Here is a 15368-nt window from a genome sequence, read left to right on the forward strand (position 1 = left end):
CCTACTGCAGAGAGTAACAAATGCTGTGAAACTACAGCTGGTGGTGTGTAGCACCCTGGTATTGAACTTAGATGTCTTGGCAATAGAGTTCCTGTGCTGCAGTGAGGGGTGTCTGGGTAGACCACACTCAGCACTGCAGAAAAGTTACAAAGAGCATTTTAATGTGCTAGAGCTTTATTTGAAAGAAGTTTTAACTCCAACTGGGGATTTGTTGTTGTGTGTGCCCAGAACTGTTTCAGTGCTGCCTTGTGCCCTGCTGCAGCTGGAGTCTAGAAGTCTTGGGTGACAAAAACTGTGTTTGTGGGACGTGAGATTTTGGAGGAATGCTTGAGCTGACTGTGTCCTTTGTTCAAGCATTACTGAATTAATGCTTTGAAAGCATTTATTTATGGCACGCATTGCTATACTTTTAAGGCAGTTTTGCATTTGGAGTCTCGCTTTCAAAGCAATTAGAACTTGGAGTTATAAATTCTGCAGGTACCATACAGACTTAAAGCCTTGATATACTATCCAGAGAAAGCTTTCCCTCTGCAGACTCTCTCAGATGCCTTCTGGATCTGGCCTTGACCTCTGAGATGTGAGCAGCCACAGCTCTTTTTACATCTGTTCAAAGCAGGAATCCTGCAGCTATCCTGAGCCCTCTGTGGGCACGTCTGGAAGCTCACACTGAGTAATTCGCACTGGGGTTCCTCACTCTTGTGATGAGCAGTTTGTGAACTGAAAGGGAAGAAACAGCGAGGGAGGAACACAGCCAGGAGCCATCCTTGAATACAAAGCAATATTCATATATTTATTTATATAGGCATATTTACCTCCAGCATAAAACAAAGTCTAAATAAGCCAAACATAAAAGTGGGGAATCTGAAGACTCAGCACTCCAATTTAGCAAAATATAAATATAAATCAGAAAGAAAGGAAGGGAAACCTTGTTCCCCACAAATAAAAACCTATGATCAATAATACCTGCTAAGAAGGCAACTCTACGAACTCGCTGGCAATATACAGTGATTAAAGCAGTGACAGCAACATTTAAACCAAACAAATTAGTGCTTTACTTTTTTTTTTTCTTAATTCTTGTGGTGGTGGTATAGTCTCTATTTACAGGCTTTAAGCTCTTGACAGTAGGACCAGTTTGTGAATTTGCTTTTGAAACAAACTCCGAAACAGCCAAACTTTGGCAAGTGGCCTCATTTCCATGCTTGTCTTCCTTTCTGCCAAGAATGTCTAGAGAGATGAAGCTCCTGTTTCCAGCTGAAGGGTTTCCCCAAGCTGCAGGGCTAGAGACATTGACTCAGAGCTCCCTCCGTCTCATGCAGGTAAAGGCCTGATTGTGAACTCTCTGGTTACTGATTGGGGATGGGGAACACAGCAGTGGGTATGTATGGGTAGGGCAGAGAGCCTCCCAGGGGTGGTCTGTGCAAATGGCTGTTTCCGTGGGCTGAGAAGCAATCTTGTTGACTTTTTTTTGTTACACAACCCTTTTGAGCTCATTCCTGCTTGACTGCTGGTGGAACAGATGTGTGATTTGTGATGTACATTAAGACAAATTACTGCAACATAAGATGCTGAAGATGATGTTCTGAATCTCTCCCCTGATACCATGGATTGCTCTCAGCCCCGTTTTCCTGCTGTAAAACAGCTATGCAGGGGCAGCATCACCTGTTGCACTTTCGGTATTGACTTATCTTGTTTCTCAAGCTAACAGAACTGCTGTTTTTGAGACACACAGGCGTAGGGAACCCTGTTGGCAAAACAAGGCACTAGAGATGTTCCCATAGCCATTAGGCACTTGGTTTGCTGAGGCCATCGTAACCCAATGGGTGAGCATCACAGGGACACCTGAGAGACCCCCATCTCCTCTTGGGCTGGCATGTGACCAGTGGCTGATTGCTTTCTCCCTCCCTGCCTGCAGCCGGGGAGACACATGTGTGGCTCTGGGCTCCGTTGGCAAGGGTGGATTGGTGGCAGTGATTGCAGGCAGCACTGTCGGCTCCAACCGTCACGGCACTACCTATTACCTCTGTGTGGGGGCTAAAAGAGAGCATGGGCAAGTAGGAGAAATGGCAGTAGGATCTGAGAAGACTGCCTCTCAGCTGAGCAGAGCTGGCAGAGCACAGGGCATCACTCGCCAGGATGAGGATTGGCTGAGCCAATGATTGCCAAGTGGAGAGTAAAAGCTGCCAAGAAAGTAACTTATTCAGTTTAAGGCTGAGCAAAACGCATAGGACAGGTGGAAAGAAGAGTGCTGAGCATCCTCTCTGAGAGCTCCACCAGAGGGTTTCCTTGCAGAAGCAGAAAATCTTGCTGAGCACAGAGCTGATCCGTTTGTGTGTCTGTACTCCCGTGCCTCTTGCTCTCCCTCTGAGCTCCCTCAAGATCTCCCTAAACTTCATTCCTTTGTGGCTGCCTGGCATTCCCTGCTCACCCTCTGGTTCCTGGCTGCCCAGACTTCAGTGCATCGTGCTCGCTGGAGAGCATCACCCATATCATTCACTGCTGCCCATGGGCACAGCATTGGAATAGAGATCTGACCTTGGAACTGCACTGCAAATAAAGGGAAGGGCAAGGTCCTGGAAGGGCAGCCATACAAAATCCCAGTGATGCTGCAAGGAGTTGCAAGGCTGGGGCTGCTCTGCTGGGACAGCCTCAGAAGGGAACTCTGTAACAGAAGTGGTGCATGTAGGAACCATCTATCAGGTAAAACATCTCTGCGGCTCATTTCTCCAGAGCCAGAAGAGCCTGCTGCTGGTGGTAGAGAGCTGCTCCTGCCCTGTGCTCCTCGGTGATGGAAACAGCATGGCCTGCAACTGGCAAAGGGATCACTGCATCCATCTCCACTGACAGAATGTAGTGCAGCAGCCAGATCCTGATGGTGTTTCCCAAGAGGTGTGCTCTTCTCTTAATCAGCTTTAGGGTTTCCTTCAGGACTGGAGTGTCCCCCCTCGCTGCCATTCCCCAGTGCTGCTTCCTTAGGAAAATGAGTCTCCATTTTCTGGAGCTGGTGGTTCAGCCTCCAGGAGCACAGAGGTCTCTTTTAGCTGGAGCAGGACAGGGAAGAGGGCATGGGAACACTAGGAGCTGATATCCCAGTACTGCTGCAGCAATCAGGCTTTAACATGGAGCTTAGCAGTGCCCCCCTTCGGTTTCCTATGCAAGGTGCACAGAGCTCAACCAGGACAGAATTAAGAGACCCATTTTTATGTGGCTTAAAAAAAGAAATTCAGTAGTTTAGCAAGTTAAGAACTTGTAACAGTAAAATACCCAGAGTACACTCAACATAACTGCGTTCTGAGAGCAGAGACAGTGAGAACTCACTGTTATTGCTCTTTTCCCCGCTGCTTGTGCAGTGAAACCACACCACACATCCCCAGCAGCCCAGCTTTGCTCTGCAGGGCACACTGGGCTTGGCCAGTCATCTTTTTCTTCAGAGTCAACTGGGCAGCTCTGTGTACACCACAAGTGGCCACTGGCAAGTGAAGAAAACGGGTCCTACAGTGTTTAACCAACACTTAACACAAGTGGCTTGGGGTAGTTTTCCTCCCAGGGGCTGATGGTTAAGTGTCCCCACGTGTAGTTTGGCCTGAGCACAGCCTGAGCAGCATCTTTAGTGGGTTCTTGAGTTTATCCATCCTGACCTGGATATAGTGACAGCACAGTGAGGAGGGGGGCAAATGTGGAAGCTGCACCTTCTGTGCAGAACAGGGATCCTGGGATCTCCAGTGGTCCAGTTGGGGCTGCAGGTCCAACTGGAAGGAACAGCAACTCCAGTGTACAACTTTCAGTATGTCCAGGCACAGCCTTTCCTTTCCAGGTGAAACTCCAGCTTTTCCCTCTTGGAAAGGGCTCCAGTGTTGAGCAATTCCAGTGTTGTGGAGAACTGACGTGGCACAGCTGGGCAAGTTCCATGCTCTGGGATGTGGCAGATCCATCCATGTTCCATCCAGTGTAATGCTTTCAAATCCAGTGTAGCAGGAGCAGGGGGATACAAGCATCCCCAGAAGAGAAGGAGGGCTGTCTGGGACAGTGTTGGTGCTAGGTGAGCCCAGGAGATGGCACAGGGCTGGTTGTGTTTCTGTGGCTTAGGTCCTGTGTTCTGTGTGTGCTGTACTTCGGTATCAGCACTGCCAGCCACAACCGAACCATCTCCACCCCCCAAGGAGGGTGATGGGGCTGAGGTGGGGCTGGGGGTCAGCGGAGGAGGGTGTACAGGAGGTTCCCCAGTGTCACCAGTCCCCCTCCTCTCTCCAACCAAAGGGCACTGGTGCTGCCAGGACTCACTCACAGAGCCAGTAAAACTGAAAATAATAGTCAGTAAAAAGGTGTCCCATCTGTTCAGGAGTAGTGCTGCAGTTGGCTCGGCCCTATGTGAGAAAGCAAGAAGAAGAGCTTACAGGTCGGGGTAGGATGCATGATGCCACCTTCCCGCTGCCGTCCTCCCACTTAGCTCTGGACAAGAGGAGCAAATCAGCTGCTTGTACTCACAGTCTGTGCCACCTGAAGTGGTAGGTGAACTCCCTGAAAGACAGCATCACAAGAGGCCAACGGTGCGTCGTTTCCTGGGGAAGACAACAGTATCTGCGGTGAGAGCAGGACTGAGTATCCTGGGATGTCTCCAAGGCTGTCATGGCAAGCAGAGCACATCTCTGCTCCATGGAGTGATCCTACAACAGTCTATGGAGGAACAGCACCTCCATGCTTAGCCTGTCTCCATAGCTGAGCAGGACAAAAAGCACTTAAACACTTTATCCAGCCCCATGGGCCTTGAAAGCATCAGCTCAGGGATATATAGTATCAGTGCACAAGACAGCTGTCTGAGCGCAATGGTTCACACATGTGGGTAATGTGAACTGAGCCCCTTCCTACCTGTGTGTCTGTACCATCACTGAAGCCATCTGTGCTTGCAACATCCTGGCAAGGGTCACTGGAGACAAGACCACAAAGGGAGATGGACAGCACAGAGGATGAGCTGGGGAGACAAGAGGTGGTAAGGCCCTGGAAGGTGCCAGGCACTGCTGTCTCTAACCAGGTTGAGCAGGAGACATCATGGTGACATGGCACAGTACCCAGCCCACTTGAGGGATGTAGGAACACATCCCTGTCCACTCACTCACTTCATCTCCAGGGTCAGGTTGGTGTTCACTGCTGTCAGCTGGCTGATGGGGATGCGGTAGGTGAAGTTTCCAGTCCTAGGGAGACAGAGAAAGACCTCACTGCAGCAATCCAGCTGGCTGTGAGATGGCCAGGACGGGCTCTAAAGTCTCTTCTCTGGGCTGCGACTGCAGAGGGGTGGGCTCCCCAGCCAGCTAATCACTAAATCCAGTCCCCCTGCACACTGGATGAAGGAGCAGGGCTGGGCTCAGCAGGAGCCCCAGCTCCTGTGTCCGAGGGCTGCCCTGGAGTGACGGCAAGTGAAGGCCCAGGGATCCAGGAATAGCCCATCTGCTTCTGGAGCTCCCCAAGAACTGCTGTCTTCCTCACCTGCATGCATTGCTGGCTGCACAGAACTGGGACTGGATGGCCATATCAATCTCCAGGATCCGGATGGAACGCAGGACTGGGCTTGGCCCTGTGGGTGGGAGATGGGCTATGTAGGAACAGAAAAGGGCTGGCAAGTGAGGAAGAGCCATGAGAAGGCGGCCAGGGTCCCACCTACCATCTGTGCTTGAGTCCTGTGTGTGGGGCCACTCGCTCACCAGCTGCCTGATGCTGCGCTGCGGCCGGGCCTGCCCCAGTGGGGAGTTGCTGCGGGAGAGCGAGAGGTTGGAGATGTACTTGGATTTGCCCTGGAGGTGGGTGAAGGGGGAGGAGGGGCTGGCATTGGGGCTGCCGAAGCTCTGAGACCTGTCAGGCGTCTTTGGCCACTTGGTGTAGGAGGTTGTCTTCCTGGTGATACCCCTGGATTTGGCTTTGATATTTGTCACTGGCTGCAGTGAGGTCTGACTTTGGTCTGTGAAGGAAAGGGAGAGACATTGTGCTGTGAGGCTGAGGGTCTGGGGTTGTCCTGTCCCCATGTCACTTCCGGTGTCACACCCTTGCATTTAACAGCCCTTGCATAGGGCAGAGCTAAAGGCAGGGTGAAGGCATGGCCTGGAGCACCTCTCCTTTAAGGACAGGCTGAAGGAGCTGGGCTCATTCAGCCTGGACAAGAGAAGGCTCCAGGACAACTCATTGTGGCCTTCCAAGTACTTAAAGGGAGCTGATAAACAGGAGGAGGGTGACTTTTTACGTGGGCATGGAGTAGTAGGATAAGGGGGAATGGAAAAGATAGGAAATTTAGGTTAGACAGAATTTATTTACTCAGAGGGTGGTGAGGCCCTGGCACAGCTGCTGAAGGAAGCTGTGGGTGCCCCATTCCTACAGGTGCTGAAGGCCAAGGTGGATGGGGCCCTGCACAGCCTGAGCTTGTAGGGGGCATTCAGCCCAAGGGCAGGGGATGGGGCTGGTGGGGCTTTGAGGTTTCTTCCAACCCAACCACGTGATCTTTAAGGTCACTTCGAAACCAACTTTCCTATGGTTCTATGACTCCAGGGGTGTTATGGCTGGACAGTGACTGCCTGAGATGCTGCTGCTTCTCCTGCAGTAGTGACATCATAAGTGGGCTTGTAAAGCACAGCTCCTGGCCTGCCAAAAGCAAACAGCACTGAGGCTGCACTGCAAGCTGCAGTTGCTTGGGCACACTGGCCAGCTCCCATGGTTCCATACTGGCAGAGCGAGCTCTTCTGTTGCCACTTACCCTGGAAGCAGGATCACAGATGTACAAACCACACCACACTGGCAGCCCAGCAGTCCATGGGCAGGTGCAGGGTTAGGAAACCAGGTGAGAGGGATCTGGGGCCACGAAGCGATGCAGTAGTGGGACAGAGAGCTCAGGATTGTCCCAGCATCTCCCTTCTGCTGGGATGGGACTTACCTGTCTGATTGGTGACATGAGTAGGGCTGGCCTCAGAGAGGGCAACAGATGAGGCGTTGGTGGGAGCAGCAGAGCAGCAAGTGGAGAAACACGGTGGGTTGAAGCAGGCTAGCACACTGTGACCAGGTAAAGCATCGAGTAAGTCAAGCACGTTTGATGTGACTGCAGGGCAAAGAGCAGAGAGACAGAGTAAGCCAACAGCAGGAGCAGCGAGCACCCTTTGCATCTCTTCTGAGGAGCTCCCAGCATGGAGCCTGCTCTGTGCCATGAGCCTCTGGCATGGAAGTGCAGCTGTGACCTACCGTGGTGTGTTGGGGTCCTGCTGCTGGCTCTGTCTGATGCAGCTGTAGATCGCACCATCTGTGTTTTGTCGATATTCTGGCTTGACCTGAAATGTAGGAAAGCAGGGTGAAGCTCTGCCCCGGGGAACCACTTTGTGGGTGTAGCAGTGAGTGGGGGGATGGAACAAGCAAACAGTGACGGCAGACAGGGGAAGAGGGGCAAAGCCTGCAGTGATCTGTGAAAAGCAAGACAGGAGAGAAGAACACTAGGCACAAACACAGCACGGGGAGCTTGGAGATGCCACAATGGATGGGGTGACAGTTCTGCTTCTGGCAGGAATGAGTCTAAGCTGTAGCTTTTCACTGCATAGAGATTTCTCCTGAGCTCACAGCAAAGAAATGGAAGACCTGACCCATCCATTCTCTCCTCACTTCAATTTTCTCTTTCCCATGTTTTGCTTGTCCTGAAGCTATATCCTGCTTGTCCTCTTAGCATTCCTCAAGGTTTCTCAAAGAGCCTTCATTCATTTAGAGACAGTAAAATAACACTGTCCCCTCCAAGAAGTACCTGATTACACATTTCTTTCATTAGTGAGACATGGTGTTGGACTGCTGGAGGAAAAGCAGACCCAGCCTCTGGAGCCAGCCTTTATCCCAGCTAAGATCTACCTCCATCCCTCCACTGCCTTGTCAACACACACCATGCCCAACTTTATCTTGCCTCCCATCAGCAATTACTTTTTAACAGCCTCTTGTAAATCTCGTGGCATTCTTAAAAGAACAAATTAGCCTAGCGCTGGTCTTCACACAGTATTTTCTTCAAAGAGTGCTGATAGACAAATAGGACCTGTTTCCTTCTGAAGGAAAGTATGTTGCTACAGATCACATTGACAAAGCTGCTTTACACATCTGTTCCTAATTATTAACTCAGACAGCTTTCCCTGGGTTACAGTCCTGCATTAAAGGCTATGCCTCTCAAACTGCTTTCTGCTTGCTTCTTTTTCTGAAGATGTTTTCCTGCAGTGCCAATATACAGGAGTGGTGTTCACAGACTGCCTGTTAGTGAGTCAGGCATCAGAAGTGGGTCAGTGCCTTTCCAAGTACTCTCAGTGGTGATGGCTCATAAATGGAAGTAATTAATGTAGTTTTTTTCCTGCCCTTTTTTTGCACACTAAGCTCACCTGTAATTGAGTGACCCTTCACAATAAAGCTACTCATATATAAAGAGAGAGTAGGAACTAATAGGGGTTAATACTAGGAACTAGTAGGGGCTAATTCTGTAATTTTCATCCTTTCTAAGTACTGCCTATTCTTGCTCTACCTGCAGTGTGCAACTTCTTTCTTTAGCCTTTGATTCATTAGTTCTTCAGTCTGCTGATCACAATTCCCCTTCCATACTGCCTGACATGGTTTGATGGGCATGACAGTGATTGGTGTGTGGTTGGATCTGATGATCTTACAGGTCTTTTCCAACCTTAAGGACTCTATGACATAACTCCTGGAACCCCACTTGCTGAGCCGCCACATTTTGCTCAAGATTTTGTCTTCTGTGGTGCAGATGGAAAAGAAAGAAGGGGAACTAAGAGAAGGGATGCAGCAATTAAGTAACAGTATAATGAAAGAGTAACATACCGTGGGCATAGAGCAACTGGGACCCCGGGACCCCTGTGCCGAAAGAGGGCCAGGAGACAGGCAGTGGGCACAGCAAAAGAGCTACGGGGCAGTGAACAGAGAAGGGAAGTAAAGGGAGGCAATGAAAGAGGGTGTGGGTAATGAAAATGAAAAGAAAGGGAAAATTAAAGAGAAAATGGAAACAAAATGAGTTGGATGGAAATCGTAACCAGAAAGTAAGGGAGAGAAGTAGGATGGGGAAAAGAAAGAGAGAAAGATGCTCATTATATGGTGCCATGACCTCCTGAAGGAACAAAGTGTGCTGAAACTGAATGCCCAGCACAGGCTAACTGTGCATGCGTGACATTCTTTCCACACTAAGGAAAACCTTTGCCTCCTACAGACCAGTCCAACCCCACAACTCAGTGTTGGGACTTTGCTGTTTTAGTGCAGCAGAAGAGGCACCCAAATAACATTCAGACAGACCACGAGTAATGTCAGCAGCCAACCATCACCATGTTTTCTTTTTCTTCTGCTCTTCACTTTTTGCTGCAAACAGTTTAAGGCTTGGGCACGTGATGCATTTGACTGGTTTTACAGCTGTGGTCAATAACCCCACAGCAGCTGCTCCTCTTGCCTTAGACTGCCCCAGCCACCACAATCATCCCACAGAGTCCAGAGATACCTACCCTTCAATATCCACAAGGTCCTCCTCGCTACGCAAGCTCAGCACGTAGAGCGTGGACATGGATACCACACTGCAAAGACAAAGGTCCAGGCTGAGGATGGAGCAGTGGACATGGCACGGTGCTGACCTGCTGCCAAAGGATTTCAGTCCATGAATGGATCTGGAGGCCCACTGACCACCCCGTGGATGGCAGAATAAGCTGGACCTCTTTGTTCTCAGACACTGATATGCTTCCCTACCACGGTGCTGGGAAGCCTTGAGGATGCAGTAAGGAGAGAGACCACTCCTGGGAACTGTGCTTCAAAGATCTGCCAGTTTGGTTGGCGCAGCCTAAACCAAGCTGATGAGATGGAGGGAGGGAGACCTGGATGTGTGGTCCCACCTGAAGGCCATGATGATCACCAAAGCAATGATGGTGCCTTGCAGGAAGCGCTGACTGATGCAGGCCTGCTCCGGGACAACCGACGGCGACTACAAGAGAGAAATCCCAAGCTCAGTTCAGGGCTCTGGTCCTCTCTGCTTCTGAGCATATCACATCCGAAGCTTTCCTCCTACTCCCCTGTGAGCCCCCAGCCCCCTCAGAGCAAAGCCAGAAAACACCTCCATTAGGTACAGACAAAATGGAAGGAGAGATCAGGAAAATGGGAGGAGACAGGGCTTCTCCCTCTGCAGCATGTGCAGGAAAACACTGGAGAACTATGCAGAATGTTGTTCCCAGAAAGTCCACCTTCCCCCACACAGCAAGGCTTGTTTGGGAGCAGCCCCTTACCTTGCTGGCTATTTTGTGAGGCCTCTTTTTGTGGGGCATGCTTCCTGCACGGCTGAACTGGCTTCCCGTTTGGCTGCAAGAAGAAAAGGTTCTCAGGCAAAAAGGTAACTCTGTGTGAAGTGACAGTCACAAAGTCTTGCCACCCAGCCTGCTCCAGGGGGCAGACACAGTGCTGTTACAAAGCCTGAATTCTGCTCAAACCTTCATAAGCTGGCATAGGTCAGTAAGACAATTTGGAAACTCTTTGCTCTGAGAAAGGCACTCACTAACTTTGGAAAAATGTGGTGACCATTTTAAAGTATTTTGGGGGGGAGTTGGTTTGAGAGCACAGTGTTGGTTTGTGGATGCCAGAGTTGACTCAGCTCTCTGAAACAACTCCAGACCAAAAGACAACTGCCAATACCCTTCCAATCCTCCCCTCTCATCTTTCCCAAAATGAGATGCCATTCAGGACTGCCTGGGGTCCCTGGAGGTGTTCAAGAAATGTGTGGATATGGCACTGAGGGCACGGTTAGTGGGCATGGATGGGTTGATGATGGACTTGGTGATCCTAAAAAGTCTTTTCCAGCCTTAATGGTTCTATGAAAAGAGCCCTTTGGACTCTTGCCCTCAGCATGCCCATACCTGAATGCCCCAGAGCTCACAGTTGACTTCATGCTGTCAAGGCGTTTGAGCTTGGCCAACTTGTGGCTCCATCTCTCCAGCTCATCGATGCGGGTCTCTAGGTTGTCCGTCAGCTTGCACAGCTCCTTCACAGCTCCCACGTTCTCCATGAAGATGCGCTCCTGCCATGGAACAAGTCAGTCAGCAAGAACGAGAGAGATTCTCTTAAAAACCAAAGGATCCCTGATGCACTAAGTTCAGCCCTGGCCATTCTCACTCTAGGCACTGAGAGCTGAGGAGAGCTGGCAGCTTTGGGAGAGCAGTGAGGCAGTGAGCTCCATCCCCTCAACACCCAGAGCAGCAAACAGGGCTGCCACAGGTTACAGTGAGTTCAGGCAGCCAGATGCTCTTGGTTATCTTGACATAACCACCTTATCTTATCTAGAAAGGAGATTATGACCAAGAGCCTCCCTGCAGGAGGCTGCCAACAAGAAGCCTATCCTGAGGGAGATGCTGACGACGTTCAACAACATCACACAAGCTCCTCCCTACAGATGTCTGCTGTCAACTCAGGTCAGCTCCTGACATTTGAAAGACCAGCCAAGTTTGAAACTCATATGGATGGTACTGGTTTAGGAGCACTCCCTGTTCCACGCTTTCCCTGTTCCAGCTCTACAACTCTCTTGACCCAGATTTGACAGCCTCTCCAGCTTCCCTGCCCTTCCTGTCCCTTCAGGCTGCCACTGACCTTGTTCACCACCAGGAAGTTCTCCAGGGTCTTCCCATTGGAAAAGACCAGGTTCCCAGTGTCCTTCACTGCTTCAGGGAGGATCTCCTTCACTTCTTGAGCAATGACACCTGTGTGGAAATGGCACAGTGGCTCTCAGGACTCTGGGCAGCACTCCTCCTGCCACAGCTCTTCTTCTGACAAGAGCTCTCTGTGCTGAGGACAGCACAATGCGCACACTCTATCCTGGGCAGAGCTCATCAAAGGCCCACAAACCACTGAGTCTCAGCAGAGGAACCATGGGAGGCCACAGTGAAGTGTCCCCAGAGCTTTCTACAGGCTGAACAAGCCCAGCTCCAGCACTGCAGACACAAGTAGGGTAGCACAATGAAGGGCCTATACCTGTCTCTGAGGTGTTGTCGATGCCCACCGTAGCTGCAAACTCAGGTGTGTAGTTGTAGTGCACCAGCCGCATCCGTGAGATCCTCTTCAGCTGCTCTGTGGTGTCCACCTGGGACATAACAGAGACATGCATCTCCTAAGTGGAATGTTGCTTCCTTACATCCCATTGCTCTGACCCCAGATGGCAAAACTCACTACGGTTCACCCTTATGACAGGTCCCAAGGGCAAGAGGCAGTGTGTGAGAGGGCCCTGAGGCCTGCTCTGAGCCATGTCAGTGAAGCCCAGCCTGGTTTGCTCAGCTCTTACCTCCTGAATGTCCTCCTTCACTCGGACATCTGATGGATGCATCAGGGAACCCATCACCTTCACATTGCCATGGACCACGAGGGCTTCATCAGGGCGGTCCGTGTTGATGCCCACCCGACCGTGGTGGAACACAGTATCAGGGAGCTGAGCCCGCTGCCAGAGCACATCGCTGTCACTCTCAAACTGGCCAGGGTTGGAGGCCTGGAAAGAGACAGAAGAAAAAGGCAGAGATAAGCAGATGCACCCCAATGACACAGCTGTGTCCTTGATCTGCAAATGGGAGTCAGGGATGGGGAAGATCTCAGCTGAAATGGGGGCAGATTGATTGAAGTGGCTTGAGAAGCTGGAGGGGACTTCTGAGATTAAAAGCTCATGACACAGGACCCTGGTGGAGGTGCCTTCATGCACCTCTAGGAACACCTGAAGGCTGAGCTGCAACAGCACCTGCCCTACAGCAGGGACAGCAGGGAGCTGACAGACAGCACAACAAAGGACAAGCAAGGCTGTGAAGGTGTTAGACAGAGCTTTGCAGCAACACAAAGGAAAGTGGCAGGGACAGGGATACACTGCCAGCTCTGGGAACAAATCCCAGCCTGCTTTTGCAGTCTTGCCATTCATCTGCTGGCCCTGATCAAGCCTCTTTCATCAGGAACCAAGGTTACGCCTGCTCTGCTCCTTTCCCTAAAGGAATATCCTTGCTTTCTCAAGCTAGGTTATCTCAGTTCTCAGAGCTCTTACAATTCCAACTCAACACAAGGACATCTGGAGTCCATAAGTGACACAGCTGTTGTTCCTGGCTCCACAGTCCCCCAAATCCCACTGTTCTGCAACATGCTGGGATGGAGCAGCACAGGCTGCCTGCAGTTCCCTGCAGTTCTGGGCATCCTGGAGGCTGCACAATTCCTTTTACATCAGTCTGCAGACTTCAAGGTCCTTCTCTTTGCATTTTACCTGCTACCTTCAGTCCACAGAGCTAAACACTCATTAAAAGCGCCCTGGGAGAGTCCGGGGATGATGCTTACCTCTTCCTGCCGCTCTGCATTCCCATCTGAATGCTGCTGCACGAAGTGCAGCCATGGCAGGGCACCCAGTCTTTCTGCACCTGGAGGTCTTGTCCCTGCTGTGGAATCCTAACAACACCATTCCCTCACTCCCAGCAGCTCTACCGTAAGCACCAGTGCAAGGTCAGGACAAGGAGACACCTTCCCTGTCCTGCAACAAGTTCTTGCTTGTGGAAAGGCTGGAATGAGAATGCAGGCATGGACAGGGACAGCCATGGGCAAGGATAGCTGCAAGCAAGGCAGCGTTGGAAAAGGGAAGAAACGGCTGGGAGGGGAAAGCACTGAAAAGCTAGAGAGGTGCAGGAGAACTGCCCAGTTCATCCAGCAAAGGGCTATGGGAGGAGAGGAGGACTTACTCGGACAATGATGCGCTCAGAGATGTGGGCTGCAAGTGTGTAGTTCTGGTTCTGTGCATGTGCCTGCAGGGCTACCACAAGCATGAAATACCTGTCAAGAGGGGAGAGAGGTCAGGGTGCCATCCTGCACTGCAAACAGCTGCATCTGCCTCAAGGACATGGCACCAGGCTGTCACAGAGAGCTGCACACATCCCCTCTCCCCTGTCCACAACCCCTTGTAGAATGGGGGAGACCACAGTGGCCACAGAAGACACCTCCTTTCCTCCGTGAGAAAAAGATGGCCAGCCCATCTGTTTGAGGACCTGTTGCTTCTCAAAGCAAGGGCTGGCACATCCACAGGCCCTGAGTGCACAGAACAGTTTGTAAAGGTGTCCCTACTCTTCACCTCTGGTCTGGGTTGGGTTTTCCTTTCTTCCTCATGTTGTTAGCCGTGGTCTCGCTGAAGTGCAGCCGCCCCACAGTGACCTTAGTGACCTGCTCTGGGGGAAGGTTGACCCTGTTAAAGAGGAAACAGAGGAGCAAATGAGGATGCTTCTGGAGAGGAGGCTCCTTGAGGAATGGCCATCTCCTGTCCTGCTCCACTATGGTAGGGCTACAAATTGGGCACAAAAGGGAGTGGGCAGCATAAAGAGAGAAAAACTCTGCTGTGGGCAGTATAACTGGAGGATGTGTTACCCACAGTGCTATCCTGAGCCTTCCCATGAAACCCCCTTCCCCACCCACCCCTGCTATTGCTTATTCCCCAGCCCACACTCACGTGACAGGGTTGAAGGGCCGTTTGCTGCGGTCAGACTGTGACTGCTCAATGTTGATGGACTGGTTCAGGGCCTCTAGCTGGAGAGAAAGATTTCGGGATGTGATGAAGAGTGGAAAGCCGAGACTTTCCCCTTCCCACTGTCTTCCCAACCCTTCCTGCCCAACCAACATGCAGTGCCTAACTTGGGTGCGGCCCTGGCAGAGGGTGAACAGATCTTCCCAAATGCCTCTCAGAGCGAGAGGAAACCCTGGGGATGCCCAGGGACAATTGAATCCATCTTAGAGTCCTATCTCAAGAGCTGAAGATCAAGTATCACCTTCAGCATTCTCCTGCACACACCCCTACAACTCAGCTTATGAAAGATGTGGTGTTGCCTGATCTCAGCTCCCGTTCTCCCTGCTGCATTCGCTTGGCTCCTGCTTGCCTTCACTCCGTGCAGCTTCAGGTAGAAGCACTCTAAGGGTTTCAGGCCCTCGGGGGTCTTCACATACTTGGGATCTCCAAGCATGCCAATGTAGACTGTGACCTGGAAATGATTCTTCTTCTGGCACACAAAGGCATCGTCGCCCACAGAGAAGTTGAATCCTTTGTCAGCATCCACGCGGTAAGTGAGCATGGGCCTGTGGAAAAGGCAGCAGACATTAGGCCAGAGCTCTGAGCATATCATGAGAGGCCTAAGCTCCCAGCTACAGAGGCAGTGCAGGGTCTGTGGGGCATGGCATGTGGCAACACGGAGGCCAGGGATCCCACAGGCCCATTGGTTTTACTCATCACATTGTTGATGTTGCCAACACGCCTAGTTCCTGGGGAATCAGCAAGGTCTGAGTGAGAGGAGGAGGATGCTGCTGCCTGGCCAATACACACCAGCTGGGTTGGTTTAATCTCCATCTCCTTA

At 51.2% G+C, this 15368-nt stretch overlaps 1 protein-coding gene across 8 annotated transcripts in view; it reads right to left on the bottom strand.

Moving 5' to 3' along the window:
• Positions 1 to 764: 764 nt before the first annotated feature.
• The window catches only part of MYRF (myelin regulatory factor), a 42578-nt gene continuing 27974 nt past the window's right edge, over positions 765 to 15368 (bottom strand). For 4 of the 8 annotated variants that reach the window (XM_085226006.1, XM_085226002.1, XM_085226000.1 and 1 more), the window contains 18 exons: positions 14898 to 15093; positions 14474 to 14550; positions 14102 to 14212; positions 13716 to 13806; positions 12299 to 12499; positions 11992 to 12100; positions 11611 to 11720; positions 10884 to 11044; positions 10260 to 10332; positions 9873 to 9961; positions 9492 to 9560; positions 7213 to 7298; positions 6911 to 7072; positions 5654 to 5947; positions 5479 to 5566; positions 5112 to 5186; positions 4864 to 4966; positions 765 to 4556 (listed from right to left, as the gene is read on the bottom strand). In XM_085226006.1, the coding sequence (XP_085082132.1) occupies positions 4479 to 4556; positions 4864 to 4966; positions 5112 to 5186; positions 5479 to 5566; positions 5654 to 5947; positions 6911 to 7072; positions 7213 to 7298; positions 9492 to 9560; positions 9873 to 9961; positions 10260 to 10332; positions 10884 to 11044; positions 11611 to 11720; positions 11992 to 12100; positions 12299 to 12499; positions 13716 to 13806; positions 14102 to 14212; positions 14474 to 14550; positions 14898 to 15093 (2173 nt within the window). In that variant the 3' untranslated portion in view covers positions 765 to 4478. Of the gene's footprint in view, positions 4557 to 4863; positions 4967 to 5111; positions 5187 to 5478; positions 5567 to 5653; positions 5948 to 6733; positions 6829 to 6910; positions 7073 to 7212; positions 7299 to 9491; positions 9561 to 9872; positions 9962 to 10259; positions 10333 to 10883; positions 11045 to 11610; positions 11721 to 11991; positions 12101 to 12298; positions 12500 to 13715; positions 13807 to 14101; positions 14213 to 14473; positions 14551 to 14897; positions 15094 to 15368 lie in introns of those variants that run through there. The other 4 variants (XM_085226001.1, XM_085226004.1, XM_085226003.1 and 1 more) reach the window with 4 other exon arrangements.

This window comes from Meleagris gallopavo, chromosome 5, assembly GCF_905368555.1.
Source record: "Meleagris gallopavo chromosome 5, MGAL_WU_HG_1.1, whole genome shotgun sequence".
Taxonomy (NCBI): domain Eukaryota; kingdom Metazoa; phylum Chordata; class Aves; order Galliformes; family Phasianidae; genus Meleagris; species Meleagris gallopavo.